Source organism: Orbicella faveolata, unplaced genomic scaffold (genome assembly GCF_042242905.1).
Source record: "Orbicella faveolata isolate gen_17 unplaced genomic scaffold, um_ofav_v1 contig_4, whole genome shotgun sequence".
NCBI classification, from domain to species: domain Eukaryota; kingdom Metazoa; phylum Cnidaria; class Anthozoa; order Scleractinia; family Merulinidae; genus Orbicella; species Orbicella faveolata.
In genome coordinates this window covers 10937534-10960245 of record NW_028301569.1, presented here as the reverse complement: position 1 = coordinate 10960245, position 22712 = coordinate 10937534, and the positions used below count along the sequence as shown (strand labels likewise).

The window sequence follows — 22712 nt, the reverse complement described above, 5'->3', positions numbered from 1 at the left end:
AAGAATAGGTGATTTCTTTTGTTGTTCTACACACAGTTTTGTCTGCATTGCAGCTTATTTGCACTGAATTGGGCAAATCTTTAAAGGTGTTTAGCTATCTGTACACCTGTTCGGTATTCATCTTTTGCTAGACCTTCGAAATAAGACAGCATGAAAATAATTGCGAAAGCCTACAAAGCGCCACATCGTGGCCTAACCAGAAGTCAAAGAGACTTGAATGAACGCGTCGCTATAACGTTAAGCCGATTGTCACTGCCCGAAACGATGTGAAGTGTTTATATTTAATATTAAATATACAAGCGTACGCAAGAAGGCGTTAGCAGTTTGTATGATTGAATTCCAAGCTAAAGTCATGCGAAAACTTAGCAATTATTGCACTAATCAAAAATTACAAAAATGTGGCTATATAGCAACTCATAGCTCTTACTGTTAATTATGGTCGTTTGTGATGCACCATGCATCAACTACCATGTCACATCAAGCGCCAGATTAGGTCAGATAACAGTTTTTAAACTGTTATTTAACCTAATCCTTAGTTAATATTTCCTCACAAGCATATGGATGCATTTGAAATCTACCAAATTCTGATCAGCTCTGCATAGCCCCGTTAAATATCAATACATCACTAGTTTTGTGCGATAGGCAACTAGTCAACCTAGGACCGTCTCTTTCTCAAACTAACTTATAAATATAGCTTGTATTTTTTCGTTGGCATTTCATATTTAACAAAGGTTATCCTTCTCCAGTGCTTACCCATAAATGCTCTCACAAGAAGGAAAAGATTTTGCTAGATCCTGGCTTGAGAAGGGTTTTTAGTCCTAGCCGGACAACGCAGTAGGTCGGGTAACGAGCCATTATTGTATTTTTAGCGGCAGGTCCTGAGTTATGTTTGTCAGAAGTACTCCTAGAATCTTTCTTTTTTTTATTATCCTCTAGACAAAGACTGCTAAGTTGTCTCAAGAGGAAACAAATAATCAGTTTTACAAAATTATATTCCGGTTCTTTCTTCATTGTTCATGCTCTTACAAACTAGTCTTGCAGAGTAGAGGGGGCAAATTGGGAAAATAGCAAGGCAGGCAGTTACTGAGTTAGTTGACACTAAGAAATAGAGCTTGGAGGAGAAAAATAAAGGGTCGCACCTAATTTTTTGGTAGTAAGAGATAGCTCACCCGTAGGAAAAGAAGATTGTAAAGGATAAATTTTAACACGAGAGAAACACGTGACAGAACGCAAATTTTATTTGTACCATTGCATTTTGTTACATCTCGTTCGTGTTTCAGTATCGTAAATGTAAGGTCTTCATGTAACGAGCATCAGGTCCAAATATGTTTTATACATTATCAAGCTCTGATTCCCCGAATGCAGAAACAATGTTTTCGTGCCTAACCTTCGCGTGCTTTAAATAACTGAATTTGTATATAAAAAAATATGAAATAAAAACATTCTTTCCGTGCGTGGCTGTCTTGGAGTCATATTAACGCGTGTTTAGTCGACTATAGCCGATTAGCAACCCACGTCAGTTACGGAGACCTATAAAACCAGACATAAGCTCACTTAGATCCTTTTTACAGCGCCCTCACTCGACTTCTCCAGAGCAAAACAATCTGGAACAAAACATAGGCAAGCAAGCACAATACTGTAACTGGAAAAATAGAGTGATTCCAGGTGAGGACATTTTATATAGCTTGCACGTGCATTTAAATTTACATAATTGATTCGCGTTGCCTATGGTAATCATAGAATTGACGAATGGGCCACTCGGGCTTGGCACTTGCTTATTTAGTATCAACCTTCCAGCCGGCCGGAGTAACTATATTTTCCCTCATTGGAGCATACCTTTTTTGAAATCAACGTTGCTTTCAATACTTGCGAGATTCAACAGTATTAAACGTTTTAAACTTTTACCTTCTAACTTTTACCCCTTGGTATAGAATATCTCACTCACTGACATGCGAACTGGAAAGCAACACAAGTAAAAACACAAACGGTGTCATTTGACCGGTGCAGAGCTCGCGTTCTGATGCTTGTCAACTCTCTCCAAACAAAACTTAATCACTCACCGATCGAGGCGGGACCGAAGTGTTACCGTTGTGTTCTAGGTTGTGCATATACTTTGAATCTAATTAATCTAAGGGTTATTCATGATAGTTCATTAGTTCGAAGGTGGTCCACATATTTTATTTGCCTTTTATATCGACTGAAAAATAAGCACTCGTATCTGTTTATCATGGATACGCAATGTTTGTTTTTTCAGTTTAGTTTGTTGTTCTTAATCCTCGTCTCCGTCCTCTCCAGACTAAGCAATCCTTGTTCCCGTTTAGTTTGATCTAATTCCTTGTTAAGTTTGATCTAATTCTTTGATCTTTTCTTATTCAAATAACATTTTATTTTGTACTTTCCTTCTGTTTAAAAATAGTTCACTGGCACATCTCCCATCCTAACCTGCTCAAATTTATACTGGTTGCCAAACTTAGCCAAATATCTGCCGTATCCTAATCAGTTGCAGGTTGTATATAAGCCTTTTAATTTCTGAAATTCGCTTTCAAGTGTGAAGTCTTTATTATACTATTTTATATGACAAGTTGTTTACAAATTTTACTACTGAATGTAATCCATACTTAACTATACCGTGATGGGTGATACGCGACAGAGAGTTCTAGTCCCGAGTCAGATTTGACCTTTTCTTGACTAGATGGTGGAAAATAGCACGTCAAATGTATTAGTTTTTTTTTCGCAAAATTTTAAGGGTTATCTTCCCGTCTCGTAAAGTTAACGGTACGCAACTCTTCTAAATGTTTAACGCAGAGAAATGTGTAATACAAGAGGTGTTTCTTTTCCTTCAAAATATAATTTTACAGATCGAAGTTAACGAATTAACCCCAGCAGACAAGCAAAGGGGATTTACAGAAAGTTACTCTGGAACAGCCCTCGTTGACTAATACCTCCACTCAAAAGTACTCTTCAGAAATAGTTTCCTTGCCAAATTTTCACAGGATTACCTATTATGTAACGTTTACTTACACGCAAGGCTGGCAAAGATCTAAGAGGCTAGACTAGCACGTTACAATGGCATCCCTTGGCCTTGGAATTATTTCAGTACTTACTGAGTGAAATTATGCGTCAGTGTACTTACCACTGGAAAAAGAAACCTTAACACTTTGAATCTTGGCAAACTTACTAACTTTGAAGTGCTGCTTAATCGTCGAGTCACAAAGACCCACACAGGGTTCACTTTATGTGTATAGTTATTTCCTAGATACAATTCAATGAGCATGGTCTGATTTACAATTTGAAATTACAAGTATCTCTGAAAGCAAAAAAAAGACAACTTAAATGTTGTCAAGTCTTTCAGAGCTCAGTTTTAAAGCAAATTCAAAAATCGGCAGACAGCGATTTAATCATGATAGATTACATACAATGATAACATAATTCGATTCACGTTCTTTTGACTCATGCTTTACCTACAACTCACACAACATCAACTATCTAATTGCGACTCCACTAATAATGCTCGACCAAAAACCAAACCAGTGGCACAGTTATAACCTAGTATCTGAATCATTGTTTTTCCACATCGTATTCATTATGTACAAGTACAGCAGCTTACGTGACCTAAAACCGATATTTGCCACTAAACTGGGTTTAACTTGTTTCTATGAGTCAGCAATGTGATGTTGTTGCCTCAAAAGCAGATTAACACTCACGCAATTGTCAGCGGAAATTTCAAATCGACCCAGGGGATTGAAACTGACAACACTAGTTTAATGGGTTACAGTTCTGTGATTTGGGTGGGAATAAAAGGATGCATTTTCCTCGGAAATCGAATTTAATCCAGCTTATTTTAAATAAAAGTGCCTTCCTGTTTCATTAACCATTTCAATGCTTTTCCTGTGAGCTTAATTTCATTTCATTGTCGAACAACTGGTTAATCGACTCTCTGTATTAACTGGAGAACAGAGCAAGCCAACACATCAAAACGTATAATGTAAGTCCTTTCTTTTTATCTTTTGGCAAATTTTAGAGCGAAAATTGCAACTAACTTGTCTAATCTAGACTACTAAATAAGTCAGTAAACGCTACACTTGTTCATGCATGCGGCTGATTAGTAGTCTTTGAATGGGAAAGGAAAAAAAAAAAAGCCTTACAATTGATAACGATTATTTTTCAAGACCCGTGAGTGTTGATAACAACCGCGGTACCTGTAGTGTTCTTTAGAACAATTTATGGAGTCTCATTACCCTTATAAACAATGCAGTGATATGCTGCTCTAGGTAGCCCACTGTCCGATTAATTCCCTCTTGGAATTTTATATAGTAACAAAACTCTTGGATCACAGTCGAGGACACTGGCTGGTCGAGTAGAATTAAGGGAGTTCTGTGTTTCACTAGACTACAACAATTCTCTTCTGGTATAAATGCGGTTGGGAAGGTTAACTCTGGAGACAAGTGTGCCAGAAAAAAAAAAGAGTTTTTATAGACAAAATAGATTGTTCTGCGATATTAAATTTAAGGACCTCATGAAGATCGAGGAGAAAATCACGTAATTCGATTTTGACATCCTCAGTTGTTACACGTCCAGGGGACTTTGACCGGGTTTTAAATTACACACACTCGTGGAGAGTTATTACTGTCCTAATCGTGTGCTCAAGGTTCTCTCTGTGACGCTGGACTGGTACATGGCAATAGTGGATTAGGTCAATTGAGCTATTAAATCTTTCGTGTTTTACTTTACCCCCTGTGAATATTCGTAAACGTATCTCAAACTCATTAATAATTCATCAAGTTAAAACAAAGAGAGTCACAACAGTGAAGGAGGTTTGGATACCAGGTCTTAATTAGCATAGATTTTGACGATTTTACTTCTCCGTTTACTCCTTAGTTTTTGTTTCAATTGAGAAGATATATCAAACACTCGTGTCAGTGTTTCATCGGCTAATCAATCACCTCAAATTTCGTCAAAAATATTCCACTGCGCGTCGTATTTTCAACTCTCTTCTCGGTGTTTGGATATCCTGATGAAACACAGTCTCCCTTGTTTGATATATTACTTGACATTCCATTCCAACACAAACACGATCGTTTGTTGTTTTTTTTCAGATGCACGTTACGTTTGCCCCATTTTAAAAGTGGAAGAATTAAATTCGCTCGACTCCGACCTTACAAAGAGAACTCATTTCAGAAGCAAATATTTGATTTTTGTTGTTTGTTTTTTTAGAACAATCTTTCTTGTTGGCCCATTCAAGCTTACTTATCAGTAGCGATCGTGAGATGTGTAAAATTAGGCTGCAAACGTAAAATAGAGTGTTTCTTGTTTGGATGGGTGAGAGGAATGCATTTTCGAGTTTATATTTGTCAACAAGAATGAAAGAGACCTATTACCCGGTTGGAATGCTCTAATGAAATTTTAGGGTGAAGTTAAATTCTGTTGACTTGTCCAAATGAGTTTTTGTTTAAAAATGTTGAAAATGGTATTATAAACAAGCTTATATTTACTCATTGGTCGTAAAGAGGAGTTCCATAGCCACGAAGAAGTTCTATGTTTTCAAGAAAGTGTAAATATTCGTCCATTTGGCACTGTCTAAAATGGCGTTGGGGTTTTCAGGTCTCGTCAGTTTCCAGATCGGTTTTTGCAGTAAAAATATCGTTTTTTTTTATATCTGTTGCGTTTTTTTCCTTTTATAGTACTCAGTTTGGGGTTTTTGGTGACAACAATGGGGTGACAGGCCTAAACGACTCTTACCCACGCGTAATATTGCTCGAACTAGTCTGTGTATCTTTCAGGGATTTGTCCATTCAGTATGAAAAATAGCTTTAAATGTTTCGCTTACCAATGGTTGATTTTGGATTAAACTCCAGCGTTTAATGAGGATAACAGGCTTATCGTTTTGGGGGGATTTTTCGGTTTTCAAACGGATATTTTGAGCGATTTTCCGGTTTCTAGCAGGCTCCAATGCCCCTTTCTTTAAACGTTTTTCAAACCTCCTGAAAACTACGGCTTTCACAGTGCCATTAAACCAAAGATAGCTTCAACTGAGGTGGTATCGCTACTAACATCATTTTAACAAGTTCATATACGTTATGTTCGGGGGCTTTTCCTTTTTCTAACGTTTCAGGCGGTTTTTCGGTTTTCAAACCTCATGAAAACTACGGCTTTCACTGTGCCATTTAACCAAGGTAGCTTCAGCTGTGGTATCACTACTAACATAACTTAAACAGGTTTATACACATTATTTCTAACTATTTGTTTTTCTGTTTGACACGGCCAATGCAATCCCCGTGACTTCTACTTAACATTGACTTATCGTTATATTTTAATTTTTCCAGAGAACCTGCCACTGAAAGATGTGGTACAAAGCTGTTTCACTCTGGGTTTGGACTGCGCTTACAGTTCTAGTCCCAGGTAAATATTTTGCCTATTTTGTTTGATTGCGGTAGCATAGTGGTGCAAGTGTTTGTGAAGACCCTTGTAGCCCAATACCGCAGTAGTACTGAGGCCTCGTTTCCGAAAATCATACTCTTTTGTAGAGTAAGATAGCTTTCAACCATGATGGTCACCTAACAACCCTTTACAACCAGAGCGCCAAGAGGCTGAACTTTGTGCATTAGCACGATTCTGCATGGACACTGGCGGTAATTAAGTACGAATTACTGCCCTTTGCAGGCTTTATTTGGGCTGCAACTCAAAGCGTTGCGTCACCTAACCAATGACTGCCACGTTACCTCCAATGTATACTCTAACAGTTGTCTAGTAGTTGACTGCAAAGTCTTCCTTTCAAAAGGTACCTGTTGTGTGATGTTGATTACAAACTTTCGTCATTTCACTTCTTTAGCTCAAAGCAGCCCTCCAGTGATAACAGATTTCCTACAAAGGGATTTGGTTTATCCAGAGGACGTTAAGGCAGGAGCTCAGACTGGCTTCAGACTTCCCTGCAAAGCCACAGGGTCAAATTTAAAATGGACTTGGAAGCATAACGGTACAACTATCGCCGCCTATGATGGTAGACCCTTCACACTTACCGGCGATGGCACCTTGATAGGCAGTAGCTTAACTGCTACAGACAGTGGTACTTATCAGTGTTTAGTGGGGGACGAGAAAACTGGTGCTGTAGCATTCAGTAGAAAGCTTAAAGTTGCAGTCACAGGTAAGACTAAGGCCCAGTTCAGACGTTGTGCTTCTGCTGTGCCGAACCCAATTGCAATTTGCTTCGACTTTAGCACGGCGGAAACACGTCTCAGATTTAGACGTCATGTCGGCCAGTGTCGTACCAAATTCAGGATTTACTGAAGCCACGTAACAATTCTCCTCGTGACTTCTCCTGGGAACGCAATCCCGCCAAAATACATTAATGTAACTGATGAGTTTTGTTTGGCCTGGCAGAAGCACGAAGTCGTATTTCGTGAATTCATTTCTTAATGGAGCACTGTCGTGTTCTGGTCGTTAACAAAAGCAATATAATCCGTCTAGTAAAGAGGCAGCTCGTATAAGGGTCTGGACACTGATTCATGGCTCCAGCCACGTGAACATTATGCAACTGTAAAGTCGTATAAGAGCACCAAGTCATCAACCCAAAAACACATTAAAAACATTTGTAACCTCCAGTAACGGGAACCTCCCCGATCTCCTTCCCCGAGGAGTATGTTTGGGCCAGCTAAGCGATATCGACGTTGACGATATCGACTGTACATATGATAATCGTGTTTACTTTTTAGCATAACGTGTAATTATTTTAGATTGTATTTCATGCTCCTGACTTAAACTTTTTAAAAATTTTTACCCGTATATTGTATTTACTTATATTTTTAATTCATATGGAATACCTACAAATTAGCAGGTGTAATTTTATCGTTCAGGTGATGTCACACCTCACATATAGCGTATTACACGATATAAGTGTATTACACGATAAACGTCTATTGCATTGTATTGCAATATAGACCATACTCCACACAGTAAAACTGTTCGGTAGTTGATTAATATTCATTAAGCGGCTCACTGGGGTATGTTAAACAGTTGTAATAGGAGTAACAATACCTTTTAATTTTCTTCTTAGCTGTTGGTGCCTTTATCAATCCTACAAGTGTGGTAAAAAACGTCAATCTTGGTGATCCTTTCTCCTACGACTGTCCTCCTCATGAATACAGCTACGGTGTGGTGTACAGTTGGGGAAATGTCGATGGGGATGCTCACCACACGTTTGCGCGAAATGAGCGTCGTTCCATCTCAAGCAATGGCACTTTGTTTATAATGTATTTAACGCAAGAGGACATTGACGAGATAAAAAGGTATAAGGGTATAAGGTGCACCATTTCTGGGGCTAATTCCTTCCAGCGCTCTGGGACATTGAAACTTGAGAAGATTGACAAAGATCAAAAAGGTAATTAAAGACGATGGAACAGTGAAAGATACTGTTGAAGTATTAAGGAATAGTGTCAACTACCAGTGAGTTCCTCAATCCTTTCGTATACTAAGGCGGCGTTCACACTTGGTCGGCCCGGGCACTGTTGCCTGGGCCCGGCACAAAATATTGTTGCGTTCAGACACTGGTACCCCAGTACCATAGTACCATCTAGTGCCCGAGTACAATGTCCAGACCTTGTACCTGGGCACGGTGCCCGAATTTTGGTGTGACTACTTGGAAGACAGGTTCGTTTACATTTGTGCCCAACTAGAATCGTATTCGGGCACCGTGCTCAGGCACCAAGTCTGAACATAGCCAAAAAAAAAATCAAACCTGGAGATAACCGAAAACACCATTTGACAACAAATAAAGGGTAGGTAGGTAGGTAAAACTTTATTTATGCAGGGTGGCCCATTCAATTCAATTTGTCAAATTCGCAGCGATGACTTGCAGAACGGTTGCACTTGACCTCAAGGGGTCTAGGCCAGTACAAAATTAGATAAACGTGATAATTTAATGGTTACCTTGCAGAGGTTTGCGATGCTTGCCTTCGAAACTTCTAAATTCTTCAAATTGCGCAATATATGACCATTTGGGGAGTTGAACACAGATTAATCCCAGAAAGTTAAAATGAAATAGTCTGCTTCCCATTATTGCATTTTCCGTGATTTATTACTATGTTTGACAAAAGGGTTAGTTCGCATGTACAGAGCGCACAGCCTTACACACTATGGCTGGTATTAACATGAATCTTTTATGTGACAGATTCTGAGAACTCTACACTACCTATCTGGTTCGTGACACCAAGCGCACAAGAAACCGCTGTTCAAGGAAGGAATAAAACTTTGTTCTGCTTTGCTTCAGGGAGGCAAGTAACCAATCCTTACGCATTTAACAGAACAATCTAAGCTACAACCAAACCTTCCCCTACGGACACTCTATAATTATATAAGGACACCTCTTCATTAAAGTAGCACAAGAGTAGCACTATCACGGGCACGACTTCCAGGAGTCAAAACCGAACACTGAGACATATTTCCATCAAAGGAAACCTTAGCATGATAAAAAAACTCATGGTGCTCAATTAAGTTTTGTTGAGCATTATTATGCAATGGTGCTGAATCATGAAGGGTTTGATCATTAAGTAACTCCAAACTTTTTCAATATTACCCAAATGCGTCTAGACGTTTGCGGGATTAAAACGTACGTCTGATCGAGGTAATTTACGCGTTGTTTCCTTTTAAATCTCTTTCATGTTAGACCATCACCCAAGATCACATGGAAAAAAGATGGCAAGAGAATACGACTCGAAGAGAGCTCTTTCAAGATTTCCCAATCCTTCCATGGGAGACGTCTTTCCATTCAAAATGTGGACAAGGAACTGCACGAGGGCACCTACACATGTGAAGCTCAAAACGACCTCAACGAAGAAACTCCTATCTCTTTCAACTTTACACTAAACGTAGAAGGTACGCGAAACTTTCTGCAATCTCCCAAAAACATAAGAATACCAAATCGTTCCCAAAAGTCACGTAGGCTTATCAACAGAGCTAAGGTGCCTCTGATAATAATCAAGCTCACATTAAGCTCGTATAGATTATAATGGCGCCTTTCGATGATAAACGCCGTGCTGTTCAGTGTTTCGTCTCCTATCAGCATGCATAGAGACCGTTCACAGTTTGTTATATTTTAATGTTAAATTAACTGTATTAGTTTTGTTTGGTACCGTTAAGATATGAGTGTAATGACTTACCACATGCTGTTCTCACATGTACCCAAGATATCAGAAACCCAATATCCCTGAGCTCCAGCATTTTTGAAACCTAACAGCATTTTCAACAGAAAATGACGTTTAATTAACACGCCAGAACCCTTCAATTTACATATATGTTTTTTCGCGTTTTAGTTCCACCGCAATGGGCCGCCGATGCTCCACCCAAAAATATCACCATTGTCAGTGAAAAGAATGGAACCTTAGAGTGCAAAGTGACTGCCAGCCCCCCAGCAGAAGTGTCATGGTACAAAAATGGAAAACTGCTACAGCCTTCAGAGTACGTTCACTTTGATTTTTTGTATGTCACCCGTCTCAATATCGAAAACAAGATGAAAATGACCAGATCTCTCTCGCATGCACAGTTTTCTTCTGAGGAGGACTGAGATTCCATCTAAAACGTTTCCATACTGTTGACGAACCATTGCAGAAATCCGTGTAGTCTCTTGGATTGGCTGTTTCTTTCGCGGGAAATTCCGAATCGAGAAACCACCAATCAGCCCGAACACAGATCTTTGTTTGGCACTATTTAAAGAATAAATAAATTACAGTATTTAGAGAGGAAGCCACATCAGCCTTAGCTGGTTTTCATGCAGGTCCTCTATGCTGGTCGAATTGGAATTTGGAGATATTGGTTTTTGTGGAGGGAGCAAACCCGGAGATAAACCCCCTGAGCAAGGCGATAACCACCAACAAACTCAACCCACATATGGCGCCAGCCTGGATTCGAACCCGGGCCACATTGGTGGGAGGCTAGCGCTCTCATCACTGCGCCATCCCAGCTACCCCTGGTTGGGTTGAAACTCAGACATCCGTCGAATGGGGGATGATCGAGGAGAGACATCAGTTTGTTAAAAAGTAGGAACTAAAAGAAAATATTTTTTCGATACGATGAAAATGGTAATTTTTGTCATCTTAGGCGTCATATACTGGATGGAAGCAGTTTACACCTGATAGATGTCAGTCTTAACGATTCTGGAGTTTACCAGTGTGTGGCAGTTAATGTGCATGGCATGATAATATCGGCGACTTGGATAAATGTGGCAGGTAATGTAATCAAGAACAACGATCAACGTGTAAATAAGTATTACATCTGAATTACATTGCAGTTTTGATAAAGTAACCAGATCTTGCACGGAAAATAGATCAGGCGGAAAGGAACAAATTTTCACTTTTTAGAGTTCTTTATCAAAAAGTTATTGGGTATAAGTATTCAGCAACATTTGGAAACTTACAGAACGCAGCATGGCTCTGCAATAATGGTTTAGTACTTAGCTTTGGTTTGCCTATATGGTGATCAGACCGCCCTGAAGAAAAGCCGAGTTTGTAACTAACTGCACTCAAATTACCTTATTCACGATTAAAGTGGTGATTTAGTGAACGGTGTAACCGCTACTAATTAAAAAGAGTACTACAATCACGAATTGCAGTTCCCCTATATCCCAGATTGCTTTGAAATTATACTAGACTAAAGTTTAACAAAAATATTTGCGAAGAACTTGGTACATTTCTTATAACAGCATGGAAACCGTCATTTGCCAATGTGCAGTTTGGACCTTTTCATCTGCTGAATAAAAAAGAAGCCAAGTTGCCCTGCAAGCCCAGTACAGCCGCACCAGCTCCAACATATGAATGGTTGAAAAATGATGAATTAATCACTTATGACGAGGACAGTCGCTACAGGCTGGAGATGGATGGCACTTTAGTTATAAAAGAAGTAGACAAGGACAAAGATAACGTCAACTACACTTGCAAGGCAAAGAACTTTAAGGGTGAAGATTCTGTAACCACGGTCCCAATTATTCGTGGTAAGAGATAAATTGCAATACAAACTGAATCAACTGAACCCCCCACCCGTTCCCCCTTCCAAAAAGGCACACCCACCTTGCAACTTTTAAATTTAAGATTCACCCCCGATTATGTTGGTTAAGCTCCCTTAACCAAGACGTTAGACCTTTTCACGGTTTCTGGCGCAATCTCATTTACAATTCTAATAATGAAGGCTTTCGACAAACAATTAAGAACAAAAATCAACGATAATAATTTCGAATGACGTTTCGATGACTTGTTCATCATTTTCAAATTAATGTGAAAAATGATGAACGAGTCATCGAAACGTCATTCGAAATTATTATCGCTGATTGTTATTCTTAATCTTATTTAGGGGGCCCAAACACGGCAAAAATTACAGTTAATGTACGGGGAAAGTGGAGAATCTAATGTCTAACAACTCACGGAAAATTCGAGTTCTGAAGTATTTAAGAATTACAAACTTACTGATCAAATTTGAGGGAAATAGCCTGGCTAGAAAAGCCACAGTTAAGGTTTTTATTTTTCCATATATTTGGCTGCAAAACCGAGCCGCAACTCGCGAGAAAATATGGAGACATTTGCATGAAAAATTCAAAGTGCAATGCCTCGCCTCACAGCAAATATGTGTACTTTAAATTTGACCAAAAACCCTTCTGCTGGGTATCTTTTCCTTGTAGCTCATAAAATACCCAGAAAGTCAATCACTCTCAGCTTATTGGACATCGATCTTTGAACTTTTCCCATACATTTACTGCGATTTTTGCTGTGTTTGCCCCCCCCTCCCCTCCCCCAAGCAAGATGGTGTCAGAAACTGTGAAAAGGTCTATTTCCCAACCTAACTGTTAATATTTACCTATGTTATGTTAAGAGTTGTTTTCTCGTAGCGATGTGCTATTTTAAACCCATTAAAATGTAGGCTTATTTATCTTCAAGTGCCCAAAGTCAATTTGCGATTCCCAATAACCCTCCTTTACCCAGTCCCAGATGCAAACAGTTTTCATCGTGGCCTGATGGTTGCCCCCACGACCATCTCTGCCCAGAACTACTTGCAATTAACTCAAATCAACAACTTTTATCTGCAGTTCTCCCAAGGTTAACAACTGAGCCGATAAATCAGACAATCACTGAGGGTGCCATAGCAACATTCTATTGCACTGCCTCTGGGCATCCAAACCCCAAGATAACCTGGATAAACGATGAGAAGATCGTCACTACAGGAGATACGCTGAGCTTTAAAACCAGCAGGAATCATTCTGGAGAATACTGGTGTTCAGCAGAGAACGGACTGAATGTAACTGTCAAAGCAAGTGCATCCCTCAATGTCCTCTGTAAGTATTTTTCTCTGATAGCATACGTTCTCTACTGATCATAAAACTATTAATAACTGGTTATGGAAATGTGGACAATCCCTTATTTGTTAGGGATATAATACTGCTTCTAAACAGGTTGTCCTGGAGTGTCCTGCATACGAATAAAAATGTATGTGACAGTGTCCAGAGGAATTAGGGGTAAAGATAGCTTACTGCTACTTGATACAAGTTCACGGCATTTCATTTAAAAAAAGACAAATCATGAATGCATGTACATATTCATGCTTTCAATTTATATAGCACTGAAACACTCCATTGATGTTGAGCGAACAATGGAAAATTACTCTTATCTATAATATTCTTCAACATTGTGGCTTGCGCCTATACGTTTCTCTTGGGCAACTTTTGTCAAAAGCCATTTACTTTTAAGCAATGGTCTCTTAGCAGATCACTTCAGTTTGGCTAAACCTCTAGTTTATCAGTTTGCCCATACTATCATTACATATATTTATCTGTTGTAGTTTCCCCAAGTTTGACAACCAGACCAAGCGACCAGACTGTCCTTGAAGCTGCCAATGTCACGTTCCATTGCAACGCCATTGGAAACCCTGTGCCAAAGATAACCTGGATTAAAGATGGGGAGGCTGTGGCTTCAGGAGATACTCTAAGCTTTATAAACACCAACAGGAATCAGTCTGGCAAATACTGGTGTTTAGCAGAGAATGGATTAAATTTGACTGCCAATGCTAGCGCCGATCTTGATGTGCAGTGTAAGTAACAAACTAAGATCATAATCTTTAGTGTAAAATCAAATTCAGTGAGTTGAGTTGCCATCTTTAATTCTTACGACAGATTTCCCAAGTTTTTCAATTGTACCAGTTAACCAAACAGTTAAGGAGGCGGACACAGCAATATTCCACTGCACTGCCACTGGGAATCCAACCCCTAAGATAACTTGGCTTAAAGATGGGACGACTGTGGCTACAGGGAGTACACTTAGTTTTGAAGCCAACAGGACTCATTCAGGAAAATACTGGTGTTTAGCGGAGAATGGGTTGAAGACAGCAATCAATGCTAGTGCCTACCTTGATGTGCAGTGTAAGTATCCAGTAATCATCCTTGAGGTTATTTTATTACTTCAACATTTTCTCATTGGAAGATGAATTGGTGTATCATTATAAACAAACTGTTTGCGCGACATCAGAGGGGAAACAAAAAATTTACGTGATTATCAGATTGCAGCTCTTGAAAGTGAATTAACCGTCCCCACAAATTTGGGAAAACGTGACGTTTCTAGACTACGAGTAGTCCCTCTTTCGCTTAGTCCGTTGAGAGAGACCGTAAATAAACCGCGAGGAAAAAATGGCCGTGTGAAATCCTGGGGGCGAGAAGCGCGCGAAAGGAGGAATCGCCCCCAGAATTTCGCGCGGCCATATTTTCTTTGCGTGTTCTTGACCATCTCGCTCCATGAGCTAAGCAAGAGAGGAACATCTCGTAGTCTATGAAGTTTCGAGTGTTAAACCTTCGTAGCAGCAAAATGGAGCATATATATGTAGCAATGTCTATGAAGCAATCAGAAATGTTTGTCGAATTGTTTGGAGAATCTTTACATTTTCAGGCAGAGCAACGGGCTACCAAAACTGGCCATTATAATCTCGATAGCTTAACTTCTTGCCCCTTTCTCAGGTAGGTTTTTCTGGAACAATGATGCAATGAAAATAAATTGCTCGTGTGCCGATTGCTAGCAACTTTATTTGACTGTAGGCTGTATTTTTGTTTGTTGTAGTTGCACCAAGTTTAACCACTCAGCTAAGCAACCTAACTATCGAAGAAGGCGACGAAGCCACATTGCAATGTGTTGCCACTGGTAACCCAACCCCAAAGATAACATGGATTGATAATGGGAAGACTGTGGCTACCGGAGAAACATTCAGCTTCAAAGCCAACAGGACCAACTCTGGAAAATACTTGTGTATAGCAGACAATGGATTCGATGCAACTGTTAACGCCAGCGCCTATCTTAACGTGCTGTGTAAGTCTGAAAACGTTATTACCGTAAACTTCCGAAAGGAACGACCCTCGTTACTTTTGGAAATAGCAGCATTTGAGGCTCGTTACTTTCGAGGGGTCATTACTTTCGAGGAGCAAAAACCGTAGGAAATTAGTACGTCTGAGCTCATTTACGAAATAAAACACGGACATTCGTAAAAACAGTACTTCAAACACTTTCGGCGGGCTTGCTACTTTCGGGGGGCCACTACTTTCGAAATTAATCAGTGGTCACAATTTCCTGACGTTTTTTTCGGGGGGTCTCTACTTTCGGACTTTTAGGGTAGTGCAGTGTGTCTTATTGGAGGATGTCCAAATCAGGATCTTCTCCCGCTCCACACGTTGCTACAATGGTGGACAAAAGTCCATGGGACACTGATGTAATGCAACGACTTATCGGTGTTTTACAACTGAAGTTTTCAATAAGTACTGCTATCCTTTAAAAAATACGTTGCTGTTCCCCCTTCCCCACCCAATCGAATGCTTAAATTCAAGAAAAATTGCATGCGCTAGTTAGTGTTCAACATTGCAAGTGGGGTGCGACGGGGGGGGGGGGGGGGGGTGGGTGGGGCTTTGCAAGTGAAGTGGCGTTACCTCGAAACTGTTTGTTTGGCGAGTGTAAAAAAGAACCACAAGTGCAAATTTGTCCCAAGACTTTTGTCCATGACTGTGGATTTCCGGTTTTTATATTTACCAAAAAGGGAGAAATGAGAACTGAACGTAATGAAGTATTGAAGAATTTATCTCGATTTGTGGTGGCTTCACTGTTTGTAAGAACTGTAACACTGTTATCAACAAAGGCTCATGTAAGAGCTTTCTTGGCAAAGAAAGTTAACAGATAAAGAGGATAGGCAGGAATATGGCGGAAAGTGATTCAACAACTAAAGATCATCAACTAATGGAAACTTCAAATCATATTTTTGTTAGTTCCACCAAGTTTCACAGCTAAAGCAGATAACAAGACGGTAAATGAATCTGATGAGGTGATATTTCACTGCACTGCTACTGGTAACCCTGTGCCAAAGATTACGTGGATGAAAGATGGTAGGACTGTGGCTGAAGACGGTACACTGAGATTTACAGCTCTGAGGAATGACTCTGGATTATATTCATGTTCAGTTGACAACGGATTAAATGTCACAATCAAAGCGAAAACATTCCTCAATATACAGTGTAAGTAAGGTCACGGTATTTTTTCGATTGGCCCTCGGTCCTGACAAGCTGATCCAAATATTATCACGTGTTCTAATCCTAATCCAAGGGTGGCATTTATATAAAAGTTTTAGCGCGCGTATGTGTATATTTATGTATACTGTGCAGCTGGAAGAAAGACTGGCTGTGGATATCCACTGCTATCTGTTATGCTTATGCTTCTGTCGTGTGAGTAAAATAGCCTTAATAATATAACAAAGCTAGGTAGTCATTAGTATAGGTAGTCATTAGTCCTGGTCGCGCCATGGGGCGAATAAGGCCTTCAGTATGTACGTACGCGTACATCGTAATCATGGTCTACTTAAGAAGTCTGGAGAGCACTCAAGAAGCTTTCGGCTGCGCTTCCAGCAACTCTAAACTTCTTTTGTGTTCTTCAAACTTCCCGCGTGCATCATAACTCGATGATGCACGCAAAATCATGAATCAACTGTGCTATGAGTATCTTCTCTTTGATAATTCTTTAACTAATTTACCTTTTAACTGCAGATCCCCCAAGTTTTACAATGGAACCGTCTGACCAGATCGTAAAGGAATCCGAGGACACTGTGTTTCTCTGCACTGCCACTGGAAACCCAGCCCCAAAGATAACTTGGATGAAAGATGGCAAGACTGTGGCTCATGGAGACACTCTCAGCTTTTCGGCGAACAGGAGTCGTTCAGGAAAATACTGGTGTTTAGCAGAGAATGGACTGGGGCAAGCTATCAACACCAGTGCTTCTCTTGATGTGCAGTGTAAGTAGCAAAACAATGCAAATACGCTTAGAAGTCATTTTCCAACTTGCAGTTTGTTAGGAAAACTTGTTAGGGCCCTTTAGAAACCTCTCCTGATCGTTTACGGTGACGGTTTAAGGTAACGAATTAATGACATAGAAACAGAGTTGAGGGAGTTGTTAGTGCGGTCCGAGTACTTCTTAGGCTGTTTTCTCAATACGAAATTTTCCCTCGTTATCATAATGCACATGATTTTCGAAGAGGAAAATCATGTTTCTTCATTTCAATTTTTTATTCTATCGCACGAGAGAAAAAAAAAAGTACACGGGCTACCCAAACCTAGTCGTATTAGTCGGATGGCTCTACCAAAAGCGCTTTATTAGCAGGTTTTCCTTTAGCTCAAAAGAAGGTGACCGTAATAATGAGGTCATCCTTTTTGGTGTATCAAAATGCCCTGTTATTTTGATCATGAATGTGTCGAATTTATTCTGTCAACTCAAGCTATTTGGAATGCCATATATACTCATGTCATATAAACTGTGTATTGCTCATTGTAGATCCACCAACTTTAACAACTAAACCAGTCAATCAAACTCTAAGAGAGGACTCCATGGTCGAATTCCATTGCTCTGCTATTGGTAACCCTGTGCCAGAAATAGCATGGATAAAAGATGGCCAGACTGTGAAAAAAGGAGATACACTGAGCTTCACAGTACATAGGAATCATTCTGGACAGTATTGGTGTTCTGCTGACAATGGATTCAATACTGTTGCCAACGCTAGTGCTTATCTTGATGTGTTGTGTAAGTATCGAGGCTATGTTTCGTTTTCCACTTGGTGAAAAAAGTAGAATTATACACTGGTTCCTACCACTCATCCTTAAACAAGAATCTTCTACTGCTAAAGAAGGATGGAAAGTCCCACGTTTAAGGTGATTCCTCAGAATTACATCGCGCATCCCTACTGCGCACGATGTTCGTATCGTATCGTATCGTATCGTATGTTTGCGTCATTAGCGCGCGCTCATGAGCGGGTGCCCGTACATAACATAAGAGATTTCCTTCAAGCACTCGCCTTCCACCAATGTGGCCCGAGTTTGACTCCGGCCCGGTGCCATACATGTGTGGGTTGCTGTTCCGAGGGTTTTTCTCCGGGTTCTCCGGTTTTCTCCTTTCACAAAAACCAACATCCCCATTCCAATTTTTCCAGCATAGAGGACCTACATGAAAACCAGCTAAGGTTGATGTGGCTTCCTCACTAAATATTGTAATTTAGCTTTATTTTATTAATTTAAGGCGATGGCTTTCTATTCTTCAGGCAATTAAATTTTCGTATTATTTCAAGACAATGAGAACGCGATTTTTTTGTTTTACACTAATCCACTACCCGACCTATATTATCTAATGGTTATTATTTAATTTAATGATATCATTTACATATTTGTAAAAATTTATATCCAGTTCCACCAAGCTTAACAGTTCAACCAAGAGACCAGACCGTCATTGAAGGTACCATGGCAACATTCTATTGCACCGCCACTGGAAACCCAACCCCCAAAATAACATGGATTAAAGATGGCAAGACTGTGGCGTCAGGAAGCGCAATGAGCTTTGATTCAACCAACAGGACTCATTCAGGAAAATACTGGTGTTTAGCAGAGAATGGACTGAACGTTACTGTCAACGCTAGTGCCTCTCTTGATGTGCAGTGTAAGTTGAAATAAGTGTCATTTGGTAGAATACCAGAACCAAGGTAGCCACCTCTAACCAATCACAACGCGTTTAACTACCACAACGAACCAATCAGCTCATGGAAAAACAATTACGTTATTATCAGATTGCAGCTCTTGAAAGTGAATTAACCGCCACCACAAATTTGGGAAAACGTGACGTTTCTAGACCACGAGTAGTCCCTCTTTCGCTTAGTCCGTTGAACGAGACCGTAAATAAACCGCGAGGAAAAAATGGCCGTGTGAAGTCCTTGGGGGCGAGAAGCGCGCGAAATGAGGAATCGCCCCCAGGATTTCGCGCGGCCATATTTTCCTTGCGTGTTATTGACCATCTCGCTCCATGAGCTGAGCAAGAGAGGGACATCTCGTAGTCTATGAAGTTTCGAGTGTTAAACCTTCATAGCAGCAAAATGGAGCATATATATGCTTCTATGAAGCAATCAATACAGGTTTGTTTGGAGAATCTTTACATTTTCAGGCAGAGCAACGTGCTACCAAAACTGGCCATTATAATCTCGATAGCTTAACTTCTTGCCCCTTTCTCAGGTAGGTTTTGCTGGAACAATGATGCAATGAAAATAAATTGCTCGTGTGCCGATTGCTAGCAACTATATTTGACTGTAAGCTGTATTTTTGTTTGTTGTAGTTGCACCAAGTCTAACCACTCGGCTAAGCAACCTAACTATCGCAGAAGGCGACGAAGCCACATTGCAATGTGTTGCCACTGGTAACCCAACCCCAAAGATAACATGGATTGATAATGGGAAGACTGTGGCTACCGGAGAAACATTCAGCTTCAAAGCCAACAGGACCAACTCTGGAAAATACTTGTGTATAGCAGACAATGGATTCGATACAACTGTTAACGCCAGCGCCTATCTTAACGTGCTGTGTAAGTCTGAAAACGTTATTACCGTAGACTTCCGAAAGGAATGACCCTCGTTACTTTCGGAAATAGCAGCATTTGAGGCTCGTTACTTTCGAGGGGTCATTACTTTCGAGGAGCAAAAACCACAAAGGAAGTTGCGTTACCTAGAAACTGTTTGTTTGGCGAGTGTAAAAAAGAACCACAAGTGCAAATTTGTCCCAAAACTTTTGTCCATGACTGTAGATTTCCGGTTTTTACTATTTACCAAAAAGAGGGAAATGAGAGCTGAACGTAATGAAGTATTGAAGAATTTATCTCGATTTGTAGTGGCTTCGCTGTTTGTAAGAACTGTAACACTGTTATCAACATAAAAGCCCATGTGCTTTCTTGGCAAAGAAAGCTAACAGATAAAGAGGATAGGCAGGAATATGGCGGAAAGTGATTCAACAACAAAAGTTCATCAACTAATGGCAACTTCAAATCTTATTTTTGTTAGTTCCACCAAGTTTCACAGCTAAAGCAGATAACAAGACGGTAAATGAATCTGATGAGGTGATATTTCACTGCACTGCTACTGGTAATCCTGTGCCGAAAATTACCTGGATGAAAGATGGTAGGACTGTGGCTGAAGACGGTACACTGAGATTTACAGCTCTGAGGAATGACTCTGGATTATATTCATGTTCAGTTGACAACGGATTAAATGTCACAATCAAAGCGAAAACATTCCTCAATGTACAGTGTAAGTAAGGTCACGGTATATTTTCGATTGGCCCTCGGTCCTGACAAGCTGATCCAAATATTATCACGTGTTCTAATCCTAATCCAAGGCTGACATTTATATAAAAGTAAAAAAGAGCAAAAACTTCATATGATGCGTGACACTATAACGATAAACTAAATATGAGGCTGAAAAAGCTCATGAAAGTGTCAAATGATTGCGTTTCCTAGAGGTTTCAGGCTTAGCCTTTCTTCAGTAGCGAGTCACGTCGCACGAAAACCTGTACCGGTACGCACGCACGGAAAGCGCGTCCATGAATACAGAGTAAACAAAGGCGTGCTACGACATATGAAAATCATTGTTTTAGCGCGCGTATGTGTATATTTATGTATACTGTGCAGCTGGGAGAAAGACTGGCTGTGGATATCCACTGCTATCTGTTATGCTTATGCTTCTGTCGTGTGAGTAAAATAGCCTTAATAATGTAACAAAGCTAGCAAAGCCGCGTTATCAAGCTTAGTATAGGTAGTCATTAGTCCTGGTCGCGCCATGGGGCGAATAAAGCCTTCAGTATGTACGTACGCGTACATCATAATCATGATCTAATTAAGAAGTCTGGAGAGCACTCAAGAAGCTTTCGGCTGCGCTTCCAACAACTTTAAACTTCTTTTGTGTTCTTCAAACTTCCTGCGTGCATCATAGCTCGATGATGCACGCAAAATCATGAATCAACTGTGCTATGAGCATCTTCTCTTTGATAATTCTTAAACTAATTTACCTTTTAACTGCAGATCCCCCAAGTTTTACAATGGAACCGTCTGACCAGATCGTAAAGGAATTCGAGGACACTGTCTTTCTCTGCACTGCCACTGGAAACCCAACCCCAAAGATAACTTGGATGAAAGATGGCAAGACTGTCGCTCATGGAGACACTCTCAGCTTTTCAGCGAACAGAAGTCGTTCAGGAAAATACTGGTGTTTAGCAGAGAATGGACTGGGGCAAGCTATCAACACCAGTGCTTCTCTTGATGTGCAGTGTAAGTAGGAAAACAATGCAAATACGCTTAGAAGTCATTTTCCAACTTGCAGTTTGTTAGGAAAACTTGTTAGGGCCCTTTAGAAACCTCTCCTGATCGTTTACGGTGACGGTTTAAGGTAACGAATAAATGACATAGAAACAGAGTTGAGGGAGTCGTCAGTGCGGTCCGAGTACTTCTTAGGCTGTTTTCTCAATACGAAATTTTCCCTTGTTATCATAATGCACATGATTTCAGAAGAGGAAAATCATGTTTCTTCTTTTCAATTTTTTATTCTATCGCACGAGAGAAAAAAAAAGTACACGGGCTACCCAAACCTAGTCGTATTAGTCGGATGGCTCTACCAAAAGCGCTTTATTAGCAGGTTTTCCTTTAGTTCAAAAGAAGGTGACCGTAATGATGAGGTCGTCCTTTTTGGTCTATCAAAATGTCCTGTTATTTCGATCATGAATGTATCGAATTTATTCTTTCAACTCAAGCTATTTGGAATGCCATATATACTCATGTCATTTATACTGTGTATTGCTGATTGTAGATCCACCTATGTTAACAAGTAAACCAGTCAATCAAACTCTAAGAGAGGACTCCGTGGTCGAATTCCATTGCTCCGCTATTGGTAACCCTGTGCCAGAAATAGCATGGATAAAAGATGGCCAGATTATGAAGAAAGGAGATACACTGAGCTTCACAGTACATAGGAATCATTCTGGACAGTATTGGTGTTTTGCTGACAATGGATTCAATACTGTTGCCAACGCCAGCGCTTATCTTGATGTGTTGTGTAAGTATCGAGGCTATGTTTCGTTTTCCACTTGGTGAAAAAAGTAGAATTATACACTGGTTCCTACCACTCATCCTTAAACAAGAATCTTCTACTGCTATAGAAGGATGGAAAGTCCCACGTTTAAGGTGATTCCTCAGAATTACATCGCGCATCCTTACCGCGCACGATGTTCGTATCGTATCGTATCGTATCGTATGTTTGCGTCATTAGCGCGCGCTCATGAGCGCGTGCCCGTACATAACATAAGAGATTTCCCTCAAGCACTCGCCTTCCACCAATGTGGCCCGAGTTTGACTCCGGCCCGGTGCCA

The 22712-nt window shown here is 40.2% G+C and overlaps 1 protein-coding gene across 6 annotated transcripts in view; it reads left to right on the top strand.

Moving 5' to 3' along the window:
* Positions 1 to 22712, top strand: part of LOC110059559 (hemicentin-1-like) — a 68515-nt gene that overhangs the window by 14669 nt on the left and 31134 nt on the right. For 3 of the 6 annotated variants that reach the window (XM_089276082.1, XM_089276084.1, XM_089276085.1), the window contains exons 2-21: positions 6324 to 6399; positions 6830 to 7141; positions 8051 to 8374; positions 9164 to 9266; positions 9659 to 9867; positions 10305 to 10449; positions 11089 to 11216; positions 11690 to 11977; positions 13064 to 13309; positions 13813 to 14061; positions 14144 to 14389; positions 15078 to 15323; positions 16268 to 16513; positions 17039 to 17284; positions 17821 to 18066; positions 18724 to 18972; positions 19639 to 19884; positions 20357 to 20602; positions 21373 to 21618; positions 22154 to 22399. In XM_089276082.1, the coding sequence (XP_089132208.1) occupies positions 6342 to 6399; positions 6830 to 7141; positions 8051 to 8374; positions 9164 to 9266; positions 9659 to 9867; positions 10305 to 10449; positions 11089 to 11216; positions 11690 to 11977; positions 13064 to 13309; positions 13813 to 14061; positions 14144 to 14389; positions 15078 to 15323; positions 16268 to 16513; positions 17039 to 17284; positions 17821 to 18066; positions 18724 to 18972; positions 19639 to 19884; positions 20357 to 20602; positions 21373 to 21618; positions 22154 to 22399 (4525 nt within the window). In that variant the 5' untranslated portion in view covers positions 6324 to 6341. Of the gene's footprint in view, positions 1 to 1564; positions 1666 to 6323; positions 6400 to 6829; positions 7142 to 8050; positions 8375 to 9163; positions 9267 to 9658; positions 9868 to 10304; positions 10450 to 11088; positions 11217 to 11689; positions 11978 to 13063; positions 13310 to 13812; positions 14062 to 14143; positions 14390 to 15077; positions 15324 to 16267; positions 16514 to 17038; positions 17285 to 17820; positions 18067 to 18723; positions 18973 to 19638; positions 19885 to 20356; positions 20603 to 21372; positions 21619 to 22153; positions 22400 to 22712 lie in introns of those variants that run through there. The other 3 variants (XM_089276087.1, XM_089276081.1, XM_089276086.1) reach the window with 2 other exon arrangements.